General features: G+C 28.5%; 1 protein-coding gene across 1 annotated transcript in view; it reads left to right on the forward strand.

Moving 5' to 3' along the window:
* The window catches only part of LOC111633079 (ankyrin repeat domain-containing protein 17-like), a 60,792-nt gene that overhangs the window by 26,544 nt on the left and 11,442 nt on the right, over positions 1–22,806 (forward strand). Inside the window, exons 12-16 of the mRNA XM_023377608.1 lie at positions 3,687–3,876; positions 7,367–8,087; positions 8,166–8,339; positions 8,445–8,591; positions 10,561–10,759. Of these exons, the coding sequence (XP_023233376.1) occupies positions 3,687–3,876; positions 7,367–8,087; positions 8,166–8,339; positions 8,445–8,591; positions 10,561–10,759 (1,431 nt within the window). The remainder of the gene's footprint in view (positions 1–3,686; positions 3,877–7,366; positions 8,088–8,165; positions 8,340–8,444; positions 8,592–10,560; positions 10,760–22,806) is intronic.

Genomic DNA, 22,806 nt, shown 5'->3' on the forward strand with positions numbered 1-22,806 from the left:
GATATTAATGTAATTAAACATAAAAGGTACTTAAAACTGAAAAAACGAAAGAAATGCGTTAATTTTGAAGAAAAAGCTTCAAACTTTATTTTCCTTTGTCTGGCCTTTCTGCAAAATTTGACACCAATGAGTCATTGTTTGCACAGCTGGAGTTGGATTTCCCNTGATGATGATGATGACGAAGAGGAAGATGACGATGACGACAAAGATTTAGAAGATACTCTCTTAAATTCTTCAAATAGTTCTTGTAAGTTTATTATAGAAATTTATAAGTATTGTTTGTTAGATTAAATATTTTCATAAAATTTGTTAAAATTTACTTCACATATTTATTTCATAAACATTTTAAAATTATCATCTAGTTTGATATTGCTTCATTAACATTTTTATTATATTATGCGGTTTTTTAAATAAACTGTACTCTGAATGTTGAAGTTACTTTTGTTTGACACGATCATAGTTTTATTGAAGCATAGTTACATACAGGGTGACTCATAAAGTTGGAAACATTTTCTTACACTTATTATAAACTAGCTGTTAGTGATACAATAATATGGTGCATGTCTTTTGTTAGCAAAACTCTAGTTTTATTGAGCATATGCACTCAAACACTTCATATGAGAAGTCTTTGCCACTCTGCATATATTAACAAATATCAACTCAGAGTCAAATTTTTGCTACAGCTGCTCCAAAACATATTCCCATTTATGGATTCATTTGAAATAACAATTTGCTGTGTTAATTGTCAAAGGTCTTGTATTTATCTTATAGACAAAATTTATTATATATTTTTTTTTTTATCTATATAGTTGAACCTGTCTATCTCAAATCTCATGGAAATGAGAAAAATTTGAGATATAGAGCTTCCTACATGGTAAAAAGTAATAGGTTTGATTAAAGGTATGGTATTGTATTAATACAACAGCAAGTATAGTACATACCTGCATTAAGTGTATATAAAACATTTTTGACATACCTTAACAGAAATAATTTGTCGACAGTTTGATGCCTGACTATCTTAAACCAATAAGATACAAGCCAAATTCTTAGCCAATTGGAGAAAAGCAATATTAATTGCAACTATATACTCTATTACAACTACAATTTATGCTATCAAAATGAAGTTGATCTTTGGATTTGTAATTGCCACTTTAGTTCATAATTTGAAATAGAAGTTTTGGAAGAAAATTATTTCAGAAAAACATGGAATGTATGTTGAATTTGGACTGAAAATGAGGGGAAAATAAATTTCAAGATAAACAGATACAGGTGTAACTGTATATATGTATAAATTTCCATTTTCCAGTTCAATATGATTACAAATAATTTAGATGTAGCAATAGTATCATCAAGACAGAACATTAATGAAAACAAAATTATGAAGAAATAGATTACCTTAATCTAATGTGATGTTAAACTACAACTGAAAAAAACTTTTTAAAATTTTACTATAGTTAATTCTTGATAAAAAGTAGAAGGAACAGATGTGACTTTGCAGTTATAGAAATTGCCATTACTGTAATGAGATTGTAAATATTTCAATAAAACAATATGGTCTAGTACAGGCATAGTCAACATATGGCCCGCGAGCCAGATCTGGCCTGTCTAACGAATTTATGTGGCCCACGATTAATCTTTCAATATTAGCTACTTAAGTCTGAATAGATTGATGAAAAATTCTGACGCATATAATAAAACAAGAAAAAAAAAAAGGTCAACAACTCACTGCACGTTTAGAGTTAACCCTCCATTACAAATCTCGTCATAAATACAGCGTAGAATGTTGATAAAGCATGTATCTGTAATCTCTATGTACAATTTAGTCTCTACGAGGTGACACCACAATGAGATCTCACACCACCACAAAATCTTGCTAGGCAGTCTCTGGTTCAGCCCATGGAAAAAGTTTTCTTTCCAATTCGGCCTGGGGCAAAAACTGTTGGCCATCCCTGGTCTAGTATTATATTGTTGTTGCTCTAAGTAGGTATTAGATAAACAAAATTCTACATAAATTTGTGTTTCACCACAAGTAGTCCCAGACAATTGCCTGAACACTAACGTAATCATTTACAATTAACAAGAAAATATTGAAATGTGTTCAAAACATTGGATTTATCATTTTATACAAAGAATAACATTTTAGTCTGATATTTCTGAATATATAGACTAAAATTTTATTATACATTAATCAGTCTATTACTTGAGAAAAATACATGTAAATTAGGGTTTTACCATGGTGAGTATCATGCAATACTTTTGTATTTGGAATATCAGAAACTGGAAAGCATGGTTTGCTGACTTAAGAGTCAGATTCAGTATCACTAGGAGTGGGTTAATACAGTTACAGTAGGTACCATTGTTCTATTCACTCGTAGAATTTTGCCAATAAAAATTACTGGTAATAATTAATTCATTAACCTACCAAACTTTTGTCTTAGAACTTCAAGGCATTCATTTTTCTTCCATGCAATTAATTCCATGTTAATAGTAGAGTATTATCTTTATTTAGATTTCAGACAGTGTAAAAGATTATTTAAAAAACACATTATGCTATTTTTAAGTGTTAGAATTTGATATTATCTTATTTTTATTTGTATTTGTGATTTATACCTTTCTTATTGTTTTAATTTTTTCATTCAATTGTTATACCCTTGTTTACTATATTTTACTTTTTGTGGTTTTATTGAGGCACTGTTATTTGAAAGCTGTTATATAAGTAATGTCACTAGATAAGATACATTTAAAAACAATCAGTTGTGGATAGTATTATCGGTCATCCAATATTATGAGAATCAACATGTTTCAAAACATATATATTAAATACAGTAGACCTCCCTATAACGCGAAGATACGTTCCTCGTTACACGAATTTCGCGTTGTTGGAATCCTTGGGCTGTGATTGGCTCACGTATTTGACACGTGAAGTTTACGGACTATGGCTGTTTGAAAGGTTTTCTTCCATAAAATTAATCGATTCTAGACTAATTCGACTTAACGTTTCCAAAATACGTATATTTTTTTTTGTAAATAATCCGTATAAACTATGCTATAAACAAAAAATTGTAGGATTACTTACCGAGTGTACACCATTCAACATCGGCGTTGCTCAAGCTTGTTTTTGTTGCGGAACAGCTCAGCAAACCGCGGCCGCGATTTCTGATGTTATTTTTCTGCAAAAACTTCGCTGAACTTTGTAGACATCATTAATATAAATAATTTTTATCGCCGTTGAATAAGAAATGTTTCTTTCACAAGAAATGTATAAAATTACAGTACTCTATTAGACTTACGGTACCTAATTTACATACTGTACAGACGATAGTTCACCTAAACTCTCCATAGCGTGGCACTAGACGGCGGAAAATAGTTCGGCTGCTCGTTGGCGATGACATTTTACCGCGTTTTACGCGTCCCATTATACGAATACTGCCGGAATTTTTCTGCCGCATCATAGTAATCTATGTTATTGGAACCTGTGTTATAGGGGGGGTCTACTGTATTACAAAACTTTTACTTATTATAATCAGAAATTTGCTTATAATTATCATTTTGTTACTAGTGGCAAGTTTAAAATTTATTTTGATGGTTAATATTATATTGTATGAGTAATATAAGTTTTATTTAGATTTTTTGTGGTAGCTTATCAGAAATTTATTTTTAATTTATTGTATAATGCCAAATTTCAGCTAAGAGCAGCTAAAGCAGCAGCTGAAGAAAGTAAGAAGAATGAAACCAAAGCTAATGACCAAAAGAAAAACGCTCAGCAGAGCAGTCAGTCTGAGGCAGAGGATGATGATGATGATGATGACGAAGAGGAAGATGACGATGACGACAAAGATTTAGAAGATACTCTCTTAAATTCTTCAAATAGTTCTTGTAAGTTTATTATAGAAATTTATAAGTATTGTTTGTTAGATTAAATATTTTCATAAAATTTGTTAAAATTTACTTCACATATTTATTTCATAAACATTTTAAAATTATCATCTAGTTTGATATTGCTTCATTAACATTTTTATTATATTATGCGGTTTTTTAAATAAACTGTACTCTGAATGTTGAAGTTACTTTTGTTTGACACGATCATAGTTTTATTGAAGCATAGTTACATACAGGGTGACTCATAAAGTTGGAAACATTTTCTTACACTTATTATAAACTAGCTGTTAGTGATACAATAATATGGTGCATGTCTTTTGTTAGCAAAACTCTAGTTTTATTGAGCATATGCACTCAAACACTTCATATGAGAAGTCTTTGCCACTCTGCATATATTAACAAATATCAACTCAGAGTCAAATTTTTGCTACAGCTGCTCCAAAACATATTCCCATTTATGGATTCATTTGAAATAACAATTTGCTGTGTTAATTGTCAAAGGTCTTGTGGCAGAGGTGACACAGACTGTCTAAGCATTTTTTTTCTTTAGAGGTGTTAGTGTCTAGTTTGATGATTTTGGAGGTTAAGCACAACAGGTCAGATCAGTCGTGATAACATGTCCAATACAATGTTCCAAGTGTTTATTGAAGGAAATGCAAATTTATGGAAATATGTAAGGTTCATGTCTTCTAGTTGAGGGAAGAGAGACTCCTTTAGCATATCTATACACAAGACCAGTTATTATTGTCTCCACGAAAAAAAAATGAATAGTGGTCTTTCCTTTTGAGAATTGATTCAGTAATCATTCACTTTGGAGGAATCTTGAACATACTCTGTGGTGTGAGACCTTTCAGTTTCATATGTGCATCTTATGGTGGGTTCACTTTTTTTGCTTATATGGAACATTTTGTATGAAGAACTCATAATGTTTCTTTATAATAAGTTTCCAGAGCTTGCTAGCTGCATGCATCATGTGAGATTTCATTGATATCTTATACAGAACATGCGAGATGGATATCTGGTGCAGCTATAATTAACAACTTGGTGTGTAGATTTCTGTAGGCTACACTGGAAGACCTCTAATTCTGTCACATTCTCTCTCAATGCATTAAGTTGATTAATGTTCTTTCCTTTGCACAAGCAACTTTTCTCTTGACTGTTTATACCAATAGCATGTGGCCTTAGTGGATTAATTCTGAAGAGTGAATGAAACAAACGTTTCACCATTGCTAATAAGTTTGCTAGCTGCATAACACAAAACAACTTTTGTGCTGTGAAGGTACTATTTTTTCACACTCCCTGGCAACACAAACTTGAAACAAAGAGTTTGCTAATGAATGGCATACACTGTACAAACATAACCGAACAATCACCTCAGTAATCGAGCTATAACTCTTCTAATTTAATGATTAATACTAAATAATTTTCTACTAGAGTTAGACATTAGGTGCCATCTTGTAACTAAATTAATAATTATAATTTTAGTAATCTATTAAATAAATTAGAACCATCTGGAAGAAAAGAACTGACTTGTGGCAGGACTTGAACTTGAAACCTCTGCTTGTCATGCGATGCACTTGCCAAGAGCTGGAATACATCTGGAAGTGAATTTAAATACATCTGGAAGTGAAGGCTTGACCGAGCAAGCCTTCACTTCCAGATGTATTTAAATTTCAGACATAATCTTATGCAGTTAATCACGGTTTATCTGGGGACAACACCTACACCTATAGCCTAAGTACAACTCCACAATGGCACTCATCAGCTAATGTTTTGCCCAGCAGTGTGTGTGTGTGTCAAACATTGTGAAACCTGATATGTATATAGAAATATAGCAGAATTATAGCCCAATTATGTAGGCAATTGCTTGGTTATGTTTCTATATATGTATTGGGTTTTGCAATGTTTGATATACTGACATACACCATACTGTTATATCACTGTTACTTTATAAAAAGCACATGAAAGGGTTCCCGTCATTTTAAGTAACCCTGTAGTCATATCATACCATATTTGCAAAATATTTTAAGATAATTATTAATTACTGCCTTTTCTGCAAAAATAAAACATTTTTAATCTGTTTTTTGCTTTATAAAGTATAGAAATACGAATACAGTAGAGCATCGATTATCCGACTCAATTGGGGACTCAGGTTGGTCGGATAACCAAAAAGAATGAAAAAAATGCATTATTAGTATATCCCATACAATTAGTATATTAGTATATCGCTATTAACCGACTTTGCGTTGAATTTTCATCGATGTTAAGCCTAACAAATTCTTTAAAAAAGTAATAATCGTCGCTATTGTACCATTAAAAATTATTTTTAAATTATTTTATTGCTCACAAAACAACCAACCACTCATAATTAGAAAATTAAGTCTCGTTTAAATACTGGCCTCCCTTCAATGGTCGAGCCAGTATTGCTGGCTAAAACACGCAAAAATTTAACAAAAATAATATTAAAGTAGCCAAGACATAGCCAAATATTGTAGTGCCACATCACTAGCGGACATTTGAAATTTGTGGACTAGAACAGTCGGTTAACCAATGTGACGGTTAATCTGGGGTTAGATAATCGATGCTGTACTGTAGTTGTGTATTTTTTGCATTTCATTTGTACAGTTGGTTCAATTTTTTAAAAACAATATTTTATAAATCAAATGAAATTTATTGGTTTCAGGAAAGTCCCTATATTTGAGGATGTGACTTATACTATTTATATTTATACATTTTAATTACCATTGAATAAATTTAAAATATTTTTAATTAGATTCACATGATTATAAATTGATTGATTTAGACAGATAGGAATTGGCAACTATTTGAGATCATGCACTAGTATTTGCATGACTGCAAGCCCCTTACAAAAGGAGATGAAAATCATATTTTGTTTTTACTACAAAACAAACAGTCTTATGCATAAAATTATATAGTTTTGAAATCTTAGATGAAATTTTTTAAATTTTAGTTGCGGCATTTCACACTACTTCATAACACATATTACTGCAAAACAAATGACTTGTGTAAACTCTTAGTATATAAAAAATAAATTGTGACAGCAATGCATTTATGTTGTCCTGCAAGATGTAATAGTCTTTCCATCTATTATTAATGATCAATAAAATAAATTGCTCTGTTATCAAGAAAAAAGTTAAAGCTTGCAGAAGTAACATTCCCTGATAATGCTTCAAACTATTTTGTTTTTCTGTTCTTAAGGTTAAATTTTTCCAATCTGATTACTGCAATGCTATATATATATATATGATAAAATTTTTTATACAACTAATATAGTTTACTTGTCCTACATGTTTTTACATGTAGGCCAACATGTGTATAAACATTTAAAAAAATACTATTTAATTTATATTATTGACAAACTTTGCTTCAGTTGAATTTTACAGATTATGGTTTAATTTAAGTAAAATATTAGAAGAAAAAAACCTTATTTTAATTTTCATAATAATAATTGTTTTTAATCTTGTAGGTTTTGTAAATGATATAGCATCATGCAGGGAGAATGATTCACCAGATCATAATGAAGTATTAAAATGTAGGAATTCTAACGACGAAAATTTGCTAAATGAAGTTTGTTCTGTAAAAAATAGAAATATGTATTTGAAGCGTGAATCGAGTAGAGAAGATATTCAAATTAAATCAAGATTAAATTTGGAAGTTAAAGCTGAAAGAAAGAGAGATAGAGAGAGAACAAAGAATCAGGAAAGAAATAAAAGAAATGAAAATTGTAAGAGTGGAATTAGGGAATGCAGAATTATAAAAGAAAAAGAAATAAAAGTTCACGAGAAATCTACGCCAAGATTAGATTCAAATATTAATATTGCATCTATAAACAATGGTATAAATGGGAGAAATTCTAAGAAAAGAAATCTGAAACATGATCTTCCTTCAACAATTGTTACAACTATTTCTACTCTTACAACTACTACAGTTTCTGTTGCTAAACCAACTTGTACAGAAATGACTTCAGTTATATCAGCTGTAATTACTTCAGATAGTAAAACTCAGAATAATAATAATTGTAATGTTCTAAAAGAACAATTAAAACATTCAAAAGAGGTTATAGTCAATGGTATTATCGGCAGTTCACCTGTAGGTGATTTAGATGATTATTGTGCTTTATCTCCTGTACCATCTCGATGTTCTAAAAGTGGAAAAATTAATTTAAATGATTCAAAATTTTCTGGTCTGTAAGTATTTTCAAATATTTTTCAGCATTTTTATTTATTATTGTTTATTTCAGTAACTATAATTAATTAAATTTACAGGGAAGCTTTAGGAGATTTAGCTTTAGAACTTAGTCCAGAAGTGGCATTATCTGCTGGCTTGAGAAGTCCTACAACAATTGGTTTACCTCATTCTTTAAAGTCACCTTTAGCAAACAGTACTTCACCAAAAAAGGGTCAAAAAAGGGAAGAAGGTTGGAAAGAAGTTGTACGCAGGTAATTATTTAAAATAATTGAATATGTAAGGAAACAAATTATTTTTCATAAATTAGAAATATATCGGTAATTTAATTACGTAAAAAAATTCTTTATCAATATTAGATCAAAAAAGGTTTCTGTGCCTTCAAATGCTATTAGTCGTGTTATAGGAAGAGGGGGATGTAACATTAATGCAATTCGAGAAGTATCTGGTGCTCATATAGAAGTGGAAAAGCAAAAAGGACAGGGTGATCGAACCATCATAATAAGGTGAGTTTTATATATATATATATATATATATATATACAGTAGCGTGTCGATTTTCCGAAAGTCAATCATCCGAAAGAATTTCAGTCGGCAAATTTAAATTTTCGCCAGTGCTGTGGCACTTCAATCTTTGGCTATGTCTTGGGCTACTCAAATATTTTATGTTTTTGATACTAAATTAACATCTGAAGTATAATTTTTTATTATTTTTATATTTTTCAATATATTTATTTTGTTTGTACAAAATAAAATAATAATTTTTAATGATACAATATTCTTTGTTAGGCTTAACATCGACAAAAATTCAACGNGAAAATTCAATGCGAAGCGACACGCAACGGAGAAAAATTTCGACATCGTATACGTTAAACTATTTTTTCGTACGTAAATCAGTTATCCGGACAACCCCAGTCCCCAATTGATTCAGAAAATCGACGCTCTACTGTATATATAATTTTATATAATCAATAATAATATTTTAAAAATTTTATAATGAATATAATATATTTACTAAGATCTGAATTGTATGTCTGAATTTCATCCTTTAATAAATTATTTGAAGAACAAATAGAAATAATTTATATTAAAATTTTGAAAGTTAAGTTTTGTTACAAAGTTATGTTTATTAATGTTAATGTAATTTATAATAGTTTATTTGATATCACAACAAACAATATATCCAATAGACTATTAATTTAACTAGTTTTAATGTTTTCATAGACAAAATTTTTGTATTCTGTCAGTTTGTTTTCAGATAAATATTACTGTAGATGATGTAAAATATGTTGTTCATATTGATTTTTATATACTAATAAAAAAACTTGTAAAAGTGCCAAATCATGACTCTGTGAATTGTGAAAAGATGAAGCTGCTGCTTTATAAAATTTTAAAATTAAGATTCAAAGAGAGGAGAAAAAATTTTAAAAATCTAACATATACAAATGTTTTTTTACAAGTAAACTTTTTAGAACATAGCATGCTCCAGTGGAACATGATGCATATTTGAAATGGGCATTATGGTAAATAAAAACAGAATTTGAACATTGAAACACAATTGTACTTCAAAAACAATGAAGTTTCTACTTTATTTAAATCATTATACTATGCTCTGTAATGATTTAATGAATTTAAGATGATATAAAATGGAAAAAAAAGAACTGAGAAAATTGATTTTTTCATTTTAGAACACTATATAGTGCATACACACAACACAAGGCAATCTTCATTGTAAATTTATTCAATTGTTAGTTGATCAACTAAAAACTGAATAAATTTACAATGAAGATTGCCTTGTGTTGTGTGTATGAACTATATAGTGTTCAAAAACGACAGAAATAATCACCGACACAGTTTCAAGAAAATGAAAACATTGAATTATTTTAGACTAGAGTAATGTAACTGATCAGGTGTAATAAAACCTTTGTTGAATATTTTGAGATTGACGTTTAATCTTTTGTTAATTTAATGTTACAAGCAACAATCTACAAAATTCGTTAATATCTAATTAGTATTGATTGAACAGAAAGTTTAAGTTCACATTATTATTTCTTTTGTAAAGAAAAACTCAAATGTATTCCATAGATATTGGGTGTCTAATGAATTAAATATTTTAATTGTAAGGATTTTCATCTAAAAATTTGAAGTTTATTTTATTCATAATTACTAAAATTTATTCTAAGCATTTGAACATTTCATTAACAATTTACATTTTTAATTTTACAGTGTTCTTTATTTTTATTTTGATCCCATTTGCATCTTTTGATGTCAGATCTTTTTGTAAATGTTTAAAGAAAATAAGATTTTTAATTTATTTTGCATTGCATAATACAATAGTTAAAACATTTTTATTCACATTAAAAACTTTAAAAAATTTTTAATTTTAAACTTGTTAATTTATAATTAAACGTTTTGAATGTCTTAGTTTAATTGAAAAGTATTATTTTCAATTTTGTTATTAATTATTACAATAAAGGGGGTCAGCGGAAGCTACAAGGCAAGCCCATCAGCTGATAACGTCATTGATAAAAGAACCAGAACGTGAATTAAGTGAAATTCTAACTCGAGCAGGATTATGCAGGGTTCCTACTGGACTTGGAAGTGGAACGGTAGAGGGAACAAGATCTGCTGCTGGCAGCAGTTGCAGCAATACAACTGTCACTAGCACTGTACAGGTTGGTGGAAGTGCAATACAATACAATATTACTTTGTAGGTAATTTTTTTGTAACAAAAAGAAATATTATTTCTTAATGTTTAAACTTAAAACTATTTTGAAAATGTTATTAATGTTGAAAATATTTAGTAATGTTTTTTTCTAAATTTTTTTAAATTTCAGTTTAAAATGTTTAGACAAATTATATGTTCAAATGTACATGAATAACAATATAAATTTATTCTGCATTTTCTTTATATTTGTTTAATTGACAGGTAACAATAAAAACTCAATATTTTTAACTTACTATAATTCTTGATTAAAATGAAAATAATGTAATTATAATAATTATTTTTCAATTTATGAACAAACTGACTTATCAAAAACATTGATATTTTAAATTATATATATTTTTTTAAATAATGCAGAAGTGATTTTTATCATTTTTGCATTTGTTAAAGTAAAGTAATAAAGTTTCAGAAAAACTGAAATTTTGAAATGTTTTTCTGAAACTAAACTTGTGCAAGTTTAATATCATTTATATATTGTAAAAAATTTTTTAAATTCATCATGAATAATTTTTTAATAGTAATGTAAATAAATATAATTTCAGTAAATTTGATTAAAAAAATGATCGTGTCAAGAATCTTCCAGGTAATGAATAGTATGCATAATTTTTAGTATATTGCATTTCTTTTAAAACCTTTATTATTGAAGTGTATTTCTTTTTATATTAGTGTAATTCAAATTTTAAAACTGTACAAATAATTCTGCTTTAAGAAAAATTTATTTGGCATGTTAATATTTGAATTTTTAAATTGATTAATCTGAATTTTAAAAGATGTAAGATTTATTGTCTTAAACAAAAATCTCAACGTAACAGATAAAAATATCTAATTTCAGTAGGTAAGTAACATAGGTATTTATCTCTGGTGATAAATTTGATTCAACTACAGTAGTAGACTGTTGATTTAATGGACTTTGGATTTAACAGAAAAAAATTAGAACTTTTTCTTATTAGTGGTTAGAGCCTGCAAAAAAATATGTCAGAGTATAAATTACTCAATGTTTGTTATTAACATAAGCTTTAAAACATGTGATTTAAGGGTACATCCTACGTGGCAGCGTCCAGAGACTGCAAGCGGAAAGAATCTTTATATGCGTGTCCAACTCATGAGCGACTTCTGTCCAGAGTAGACGCGTGTTGTTTACAAAATGGCGGTGAGACAACTTTGTCGAATGTTTGCTACAGAAAATATGGCAAGCATTAAAATGGTAAATTTGACAGGTAATTGTTATCACTAACTAGATACACAACAAATATAAAGAATCTTCATAGAATAATAATTTTAAAAAGTTTTATTTTTAAAATGTTAAATTTACAAAATCAGAAATTATTAAATTACATAAAAGATTATTAATTCAAGTACATAGAACATATGTACACAATTTGTCATTCTGTTTTCATTCATTTACAGAATCACCCATTTTCTTCTTTGGAAGTGCAAGCATTAAAAGTGGCGATCAAACTTGCTTGGTAGCTGCTTTTTGCACGTGCATGTAGAAGCGTCATCTGGTGGTCACTGCACACTAAACAGGGTTACTCTGGACACGTGCATTTGCTTGAACCAGTTTGTTCACTCTGCTTGGAAGCGCGCTCGTGGTTGCTGGATGCTGTCACATAGGACAATAACATGAGCATGACATAGGACAATAACATAAATAAGACTTGGCAATAACAGACTTACCTTCCTCTAATTAGTCTATTAAATGGAGGGCTTACTTTATACCTTATTTAATGCCATATAATCATTCATTTACTACAGTTGAATGTTTTCAAGTTATATTGGTTTTTAATTCTCATTACAATTTATTTTTGTTTTGTTATATGAAGGTTTTTTAAATGATTCTTTTGCATAGAAAAAAAGTTTTAATCGATACTTTTTATAATTTTTATTAATAATGATAAAAGCATATTTGTTTTTGTTTTTATTGAAAATATTCACAACTCCAAAAACATTTTCAATAGAACAAAAAAAAAGATTCAGATTTATTTAAATAAATTTTGTTTTCATATATTGTAATTCCTCAGAAGTGCTATGAGTTTAACTATTCTTATGTTGTTTTTATTTCTGATTAATTATTTTATAGTGGTTACTATTAGTAGTCAAGATACACAAATAATTATTCTAATTATTAGATATTCATAAAATTTATATCATATTTGCCAATTATATGCTTTAATTTAAAATTTTTACATGTGATTTGTTTAAATTGTATGAAAATAAACATATATTTAAAAGTTAGTTCATATATTTAGTAAATTTACTGTTTGCTGTAAGGTCATAACAATTATATGTTAAGAGTCATCTAAGATCTCTGCACACATTATATTCTGTCATTTTAAAACGATTACACTGTACAAAAAATTAATTAAAATTTCATGACCTGTACATCAATAGAACAACAATTTTCAAGAATTCAGTACAAGCTGTTTTCTTTTATCTTTCCCAATTTATAAGATGAAATATATTGAGAGGATGAGCTCCAGCCAATATTTACAACAAAATAATCTAATCACAAGTGTGACAAGATTGAAATTGTCATGTGTTGCAGTTTGGTTGGTATTCTAGTCTTTCCTTTCACACTGTGTATTCATTTAATAGCAGTAGTGTTATTTGTAGTTTGCAATTTAATGAACTTTATCATTACAATAGATTTTTCTATTGATGATTAAAATTTTATTTTACTTTGTTAATTTTTTTTAAGTTAAGACTAATTCTAATCATTTTCCTACAATTAAATCAAGTAAGCAGTATCTTTATACAAATTTCCTTCTTCTATGTTGTATTTACTTATCTCACTTTGCATTACTTCTTTTTATATTGATGAATAAACTGATCATTGGTTTTATTACTTCAATATGTGAACTTTTTTACTTAGAATAATTTAGAATTTCACTTAGAATTCATTTAGAATCATTGTCTGATAAAGAAATAAGTGTTTGGTAGTGCACTGATGTTGTCTGAACAATGTGGGTAGTATGATTAGGTTATACTGGAATGAGGTACAAATTTCAACCATAAGAAATAATGGAAAAGATTGTCTTGTTTCTGGGAACTTTTTGAGAACAAGGTATTTTTGTAAATTGGGGTTATACTGTGTATTTTTAAATTCAAAATGTGAATGTAAAATTCATTTTTGATGGGAACTAATATAAAATACTTGAAACTCAACAAAATGAGTTTTCATATAAATTTGTAACTCCTAAGTCTGAATTTTTCCCCCAACCCATTAGAGTTAACCAGGTTCCACTATATTAACTGAGAAAAATTATGAGATCTTTATTTAAAAATACATAAGAGACATGATGTTTATTTTCTTAACACTAAAATATTTTTATCTGAATTACTGTAAGTTTAAATTTTTAAAATTTTGTTTGAATCTTCTATCAATGTAAATTTTTAATTCATATTTACAAAATGATATAAAATTATTAAAAAACATTATTTTTCAGAATTAAATTTTAGACTTTCTGTTGATTAAAACTTATTGTAGGATGAGAACTGTTCAAAGTCAACTCAAAAACTTGTTTCTCTCTTTCTCAGCTTAAAACTATACTATTTTAAATTCCAAATGGAGTAAGCATATCAGAAATCAGAGAGGCATTTAAATTAGAAAATTTTAATTATAAATTAAGCACTGTAAAAATTACAAGTTCGTATTGTAATAAAATCATTTATTGTCTCTATAATTAAATTAATTCAAATATTTAAACACATTAAAATCTTGATATTTTAAGAATTTAAAATTACTTAAAAATAATCATTCCATTTTCAGAAGGGAAATTATCAAGAACAACCACTTAATATAATTTGAAAAATTTCTAAATGACTAACTTTGAACAGTTCAGAGTTCAAATACTACAAGTTAAAACTGTGTGTGCAGTGAAAAAAGTACTTAAAGTATAAATACAATCTGTATGCCCATGTTCTCTCTCTCTTGCCCTTGTATTATACTTGTATGTTTTTAGTGTTTTTTCTCTAATTTTGGTGTGTTTGGTTATATACATTATATATTTTTTTAATAATTTCTTCCTGCAAGTTTTCTTGATTTACATCTTTTGTGACCTGTAGTTCAAACTTTCCCAAAAGGAACTTTTTAACCACATTTGACACATTCAAAACTTAAGAACATCTTTCCTGTACACATTATAAATCAATTTTGCAGTTTGTACGGTGTTTATATCCTTTCCAAAACTCATAAAGCATAACTACCTGATATACTCTTTATCTGAAGACCTTTCACAACTTGATTTTATTCAAATAAAATGTGAAGTAAAATGTTTATAATAAGCTTCTAAACAAAGAATACAATCTGACATTTAGCAATAATGTTGTTTAACTGTTATAATTAAATCACACATGTTAAATAATGACAGTTGTTAAAAATGGGCAAAAACTTTCTGTTCAACCCAAATAATCTTTATTTATTACTAGCTGTAGAAGCTGTAATAAATATTAGTAAAGTAGAAGCTGTTTTTCAGATTAAGCCTTAATCCTCTCCTTGTCTCCCCTGTGGGGGAATTTCCAAAAAACCTAGGTTTAGCAGTTTGCTCTGGGTGATGATTTCATTCAGTCAGGACATGTAATTTTATATACAGTGGAATCTCGCTTAACGAGCACCTCACATAAGGAGTGAAGTTTTGCATGATGAGGGAAGGGAAGTCGGAAATCCCAGATTGTGCGCATGCTCCATCATGCTATTATCTTTTTTTTTTTTTTTCTGCAAATTGAATTTGTGTTCCTGGTTGGTTTATTCCATGTTAGAAGAAAAGATGATGATGATGATTCACACTCCTTAACAATGGGTATGTTCGTAAAGTTGAATGAGTTAAACGAGAATAATGCCATTGTTATTTTTATTTCATTAGACTTTTCAAACGATTTGTTTATAACTAAATGGCTGCTTCTAAAATTGAAGATATGAATGTTGCTAGTGTAGCCTTATCTGAAATATTTTTCTTAGATTGCTTCAGGTAAACAGTTATTTCTATCATTTCACCTTTTCATTCGCAGTTTAAACACTCTAGTAGATTTAGAAACATCGATATTGTTGGCTGCCATGTTCTTAATGAAGTGAACTTTGTTAGTGTTTTGTTCAAAATGTCATCACCACAGAGCATGCACACTGAGCAAGACTACTACTTTTAGAACAATTTGTTGCTAACACGTTTAACTCGTTTGACTTTACAAATGTACCCAATGTATATTATATAATTTTCTTTGAATAAACGTTATATGTAAAATACCATATTTACTCATGTATAAGACTATCTCATATATAGGACAAGGTGCAATTTTAAAGATCATAATAAAGAAAATTAATTTTAATTTTATTTCATTTAATCACAAATAAATTATCAAACGCATATATTAAAGCAAATAACCATGTTTTCTTGATGCTGTCACCTGTTTGTCTACTCAGACTCACCCTCCAAAGCTTTGTAAAATTCTTTTCTTTTTCACTCTTACTTCACAAAGCATTCTCCAAGTGAATTTAAAATACAGTATTTCCTGATGACTGCTATCAGCTTTTGAAGATTGCTTTTCCATGCACCTGATACCCATGTAGTAAAACCAAAAGATTATAATGCACGTGACAGGAAAAGTTTATTTTTAATGATTCAGAATGTAGAAATATTCATTAAAAATAACAATTTAACAAATATGAAATACAGTAGAGCATTGATTATCCGACTCAATTGGGGACTCAGGTTGGTCGGATAACCAAAAAGAATGAAAAAAATACATTATTAGTATAGTATATTAGTATATCATTAACCTACTTTGCGTTAAATTTTCATCAATGTTAAGCCTAACAAAATTTTTTTTAAAATAATAATCGTTGCTATTGTATCGTTAAAAATTATTTTATTGCTCACAAAACAAGCAACCACTCATAATTAGAAAATTAAGTCTTGTTTAAATACTGGTCTCCCTTTCATGGTCGAACCAGTGTTGCCAGCTAAAACACGCAAAAATTTAACAAAAATAATATTAAAGTAGCCAAGACATAGCCAAATATTGTAGTGCCGCATCACTAGCAGACATTTGAAATTTGCCGACTAGAACGGTCGGTTAATTGGGGGTCGGATAATCGATGCTCTACTGTAACTACACTTATAATCATTGTTAAGTGGCCAGCTATTTTTGGATCATCTCTTTAAAAGTGACATTCACCTTGACCTCGATAGCACACTGCTATTATGGCAGCATGAACTATATACAGTTCACAAAAATTATTGCAAAAATGCAAAAGATCCTTCGCTCGTGCATATAGGACGACCTAGGTTTTTGAAGCAGTGAAAAATGAATAAAAACATTATCTTATATGCAAGTAAATACAGTATTTTGAGTACTTTTTTCAGCATGGAATGCATTATCATATTTTACATTAATTTCTATGGGGAAACTTGTTTCACTTAATGAGTGTTTCATATTACAAGTAAGGTTCTGGAACGAATTATGCTCATTAAGTAAGGTTCCACTGTATAATGATTATTAATCATAACATCCAAGAACAGTAAAATTTTAATTTTACTGGTGGATTTTTTGGTTTGTGAATGTAAGTCTAGATTATCATTCTGTTTCTACCATCTAACTGCTGCTTAGTGCAAATAAGACAAAGATTATTTTTAAAAGTTATAAATATTTCTACAAATTATATATAATTATTGGGCTTGATTTCTTTGGTCTGTATTTGAACTCCATAAATTTCATATAAGATTTAATATAGTGAATAGTGACACCATATTATTAAAACCAGAAACAGATTGAAGTGTATTAATTGGAAATTCATTGTTAGAAATTTTGAATTTCCTGTCCAACTTTAGTTATCATTTGTATATCAGTGTAACATATGATTGAACGTCAATATAAAGTGGTAGGAAAAAAATCAGTTTATATAGAATTGTCAAACATGACCTTAATTCCTTGCAAATTGTGATCTTTCATTGTTCTGTATGTAAAGAAAACAATTATTCTGAAGAGTGTATATTTACATAAAACATCAAACATGTGAAAGAAATTAAATGAATTAACACTATTGGATACACAGTTCTTGTTAGGAGATTCCTGTTGAATTGATTAGAAAAAAATTAGAAATTGAATTAGGAAAACTTCAGAGTAAAGATGGCAGATTTATTAAAGGATTGAAAGAGTACCAGTAGTTGTGTGTGAGTGGCTTGTTAACCAATTTCACAGATAAACCATTAAGGATGAGAAGATTAAATTAAAATGTAAAAAAAAGGAATTGATGGATTAAAGAATGAGAAAAATAAATAGTCACTCTCTAACTTACAATGACCATATTTTAATTTTTTTTAATGTTATTAAAAGTAAAAAAAACATTATTTTAATTATGTCCAAATGAACAGTTGTATAAGCTGATCACATGGTATAACAATTAAATGTTAAATATAATAGTTAAAAAGCAATACATCACACTTTATAATTAACTGGTAAGTTTATCCATATTTAACTCAAACTCGGGTTTGCATAAATAGTTGTCAAAAAACAAAAAAAAAATAAAAGCTAACTTACTGAGGAGCTAACTTCTCAATCTGGAATTATCATTATAATTTCAATTTTATAATAAGGATAAAATGGATTAATAACTTTAATTTACTTAATTTAACAACATGAACAACAACTGAAATTAAAAAATGAAGTAGAAATATTGTAATACTCTCTGGTATTTTTTGAAATATGGTTGACTACCTTCATACATCTATAAATTTGTGTTAACAAAGTACCATAATTAAGTGAAATGTTAAATTTAAAATAGAATATATATAAACAGCATTTTGTATTGTATTTCAATGCACATGCACATTAACTGATTGTTTATGGTGAAAATACTGTAATTTGAATTCACAAATATTACAACAAATAAGCGTTATTTATTCATTGAACTTTGTAAATCACAGAGACTCCAAAAAGAAAATGACGATGACAGGCAACCCACATGATCGACTTGAGTTGAAGCGCCTCTCACAGTAAAAATAAAATACAAATTTTCTCATACAGTGATAACAAATAATATTTTAGACACTGATTTCTGTTTAAATTCATAACACTATTAGCTACAAGACAATAGATCTAAGAATAAGATAGAATGGAAGAATGCCAAAATCTTGTACATGTAAGCAAACTATGGTCTGTAAGCATTCTTAGAACTAAATACAAATATTTTAATACATACATTTTTTAGAATTGTAAGGGTGTGAAACCAATAATACTATATAGAAAGAGCTAACTAAGAAATGAGTTAAATGATATATTGTATGTTTTATTTTAATTGTTTACTATAACAGCTATATAAAATAAAGTTTAAATGTTTGTTATTTCTTTCATTTTGTTTGCTTCATGTCTATATTTTAAAGATATCCAAAAAAAAATATCTTTGTTAAACATATATATGTGAAGGGTTTTTTTTTCTAGTAGTTCAATTCCAGCTTTTTTTGTTTTGCCTTCTCAAAAGTTCTGTTTGCTGGTCAAGCTATGAAAAACCTCTTCTTTTCTTTTGTTTCAGTCTTCATACCAGTTTTTCGGCACTGAACCATTCTTCCAGTTTGGGTGGTTTATCACTTTACCTTCATATATATATATGAGTGGATCTATATTTTTTTAAATGATTTTCATGTTATAGTTGATTCAAACAATATAAGTGGATAATTTAATTAAAATTATCGTTGTGTTTATCTGATCTTTTAATTGTATAGAAATGATTTGCTTTCTTTTTTAATAACTGGAGACATTAGGATATTTTTCATGCCATAATGGATTTGGTGAGGCTCAAAATGGCTAGCTAGATTATGATGGATGGATTCTGACATATCCAGTTTACACAATCCTGGAAAATTTTATGTTCTAATTAGCTTAGTTTTAGTAAACTAAAACTCGGGAATGTGACTAAAACAATATTAGTTCTAATACAGATTTGACCTGAGATCTTCCAGAATAGCAGGCTGACACCTATACTATCTCAGCTATATGGCCATTGTATATAGAATTTATAATGTTTTGAAACTTTGATTTTATTATTTATTTATTAAATTTAACAACTTGAAAAAAATTTTAATTGCATAATTATAAATTGTATTTAAATTTTTTTTCAATTTGTTCAGTTAGTCCATTGTTCTATTAGAAACCAGATGTTGGATTGGAAAGTTTAAAAATGTTTTTAATATAATATACTAGCTGGGGTGCCTGGCTTCGCTCGGGGAGTTGATATGAGATTGTGTGGTAGTCGGAATAAAAGGATAAACTTTAAAATATAAGAGGTAAAAAAACTTTATTGAAAACATATTCTAACTATTTACAATACTTCTTACTACAATACTATTTACAATACTTATAAACAACATTTTTCATTTTGTTATCCGGGGTACATATGTACAAAATTTTTTGAATTTCCTACTTGAGAGCAAGCTACATATAGTTGACCATGAGAGAAGCAGGAGTCTTTGAGGTTGATGCCACAATGTTTTAAAGTGTGTCCTTGCGCTTTGTTAATTGTAAAACTATAGGCTAATTTGATTGGAAATTGCAGTCTTTTAAATTGGAATGTCAGTTCAGTAGAGATCAGTGGTATTCTGGGGATAAATACTGCGTGTCCTTTGTCCTTTCCGGTGATAAGTTTGGCTTCGATGATGTTATTTGATAGCTGTTTGATGATCATCCTTGTTCAATTAAACAGTTTTGGTGAGTTCAGATTTCTGAGTAGTATGATTGCCTTCGATTGAAAATTGGATCTCCAGTGTAATGGCATTCCTTGTTTTTATTTACTCGCTGCACTACTTTGGAATTTTCACTTCTTTTTCATTTCTTTCCTTCGTCACTGATAAGAAACTGACGTTCGAACCCATGACAGATCTTGCTTTATATACCCCCACCAATGGGTAGTCCCACCCATACAAAAAAGGCTTCGAATGGTCCACAATGTTCCAGAACGTTCCACAACATTCGAGAGTGTTCTGGGATGTTCCGGCATATTCCCAAACATTCCAGAATATCCAGGAACATTCTGGAATGTTGTGGAATGCTCTTAAATACTCTCGAATCTTCTGGACTGTTCTAGAAATTTCTATAGGGCGAAACTTCCAGCCCTTATATCTTGAACAGCACACCCTTCAGGTAAAAACAGGAACCTTCTTCATGGATGGGGGATAGAGGGCTACCACACAGATAACTCCCTTGATCATACCGGGACTCGTTTTTGAGTTTTAGTGGCATGCACATTGCACACTTACCTTTATAATATATATTGATTATTAACTCTTTATACTATTCTAACACAACAGATTTCCAAGTTTTGTTTAAAATTTATGGAATCAAATACAAAGTAGTACAAGAATAATGTTTTAAACTAAGTATTAAAAAAAATTATGTAAACTTAACACCTTTTTTAAAAAATTGTATTTTTATTTTTGGTTATATTTTATTTCAATATATTAATAATTCAGATATTAATTTTTATAATTTTGTTTTTAATTATAGGAACAATTCAAACATGATTCATTTTCAGAAGTATGAATAGTTGAAAAAGCAGTATAAGTTCATTTTTAAACATTTCAATTAATTAAAAGAAAATTGAAATTCATAAAGAAAATGTTTAAAATTGTAGTTATAAAGCTTTTAAAATTTATACTCCTAAAGATGATCCCTATGATTTCAATATTTTATTAAAATATATTAATAAATGTTGATAGAGGGAACATATTCTTGATAAAATCCATGAATTGTTAATTATGTAATTATCCAAATGTAATTTAAAAGATTAATCACAATAAAATAATCTTATATTAATAGTAATAATAGAAAATTACTGTTTTTACATAACAAATAAAACATGTACTGTCAAAAACAGGTTTGACAGTTTGCCAATCCAAACAGTATTTTAAAAAATATGTATAAATTTCCATGAGGGGTATTAAATTTCTTATCTTTAAAACTACAAAATGTATTGATTGCAAACACTTATTTTAATCCTCATTGTATTATGTACAATTTGACATATAGTTGAAACTTGTAGGTCCCATAGCATAGTGATAGTGATCTTGTAAAGTTGACTGAAGAAGCCTCCTGCTGGTGTGTGACCTGTTAGAATAATAAGAAAATATCAATGTTACTATTAAGTTAAACATGACAGTTGGATAATAAGAGCTCGCTTTAAAAATATCCATACACTTTCTCCAATGTCTGGATAAATTCTTGATACCCTGTGTAGATTCTCCTGGATGACACATTGTACAGACTTCTGCCGAGCATTCACATCAGTCATTTTGAATCTTTGACCCCATAATTTTTCTTTGATTTTGGGAAATATTTCAAAATGCATAGGCTGAGGTAAGGAGAATACAGATAATGTACCAAAAATCTTTCAGCCCATTTCTCACAATGTGCAATGTATGTACTGTAGTGTTGTTATTCAGGATTATGGGTTTGCATGTTAACATTTCTTGCTGATGCTAGGCTGGATATTTTGTTCCAATTGCAATGGCATTGTACAGTACATCTCAACAGTCCACAAGAAGATATGCCAAATGGCTTTGTTGTCAACATTATTGGGCCAGAAATATTGTAGTTACAGTTATGGAACTAGTGTCAAATTGTTTGTAATTTAATGAGGATTAAAAAGAGTATTAAGTATTCCAGATGCCTCTTGTAGTTTTTGAGATGAAAACTTGTCTCACTATTTATCAACCAACCATTGTATGTAAAAATTATAATTTCTAATTGACTAAACAAACAATAAGGTACATAACACTATTATTTTTATTCTATTTTTAGTATTGTGGTTAAAGTTTGACATATTGTGCAAGTTAAGCATGTACTAGTTGTTCGAGAATTTTAAGTCGTGTAGAGGAGAAAATTATTTATTTCCTCCTCAAAAGTTTGGAAAAGAAAACATTTATAGAGAAAAATGATGAAATAAATGTAAGTAATATTAACTAAGATAAGGTATGACAATTTTTTTTGTTTTTATGTACTAAATTATCTCCC

The sequence above is a fragment of the Centruroides sculpturatus genome, unplaced genomic scaffold (assembly GCF_000671375.1).
Source record: "Centruroides sculpturatus isolate CEXI.00-Female unplaced genomic scaffold, Cexi_2.0 scaffold478, whole genome shotgun sequence".
Taxonomy (NCBI): Eukaryota; Metazoa; Arthropoda; class Arachnida; order Scorpiones; family Buthidae; genus Centruroides; species Centruroides sculpturatus.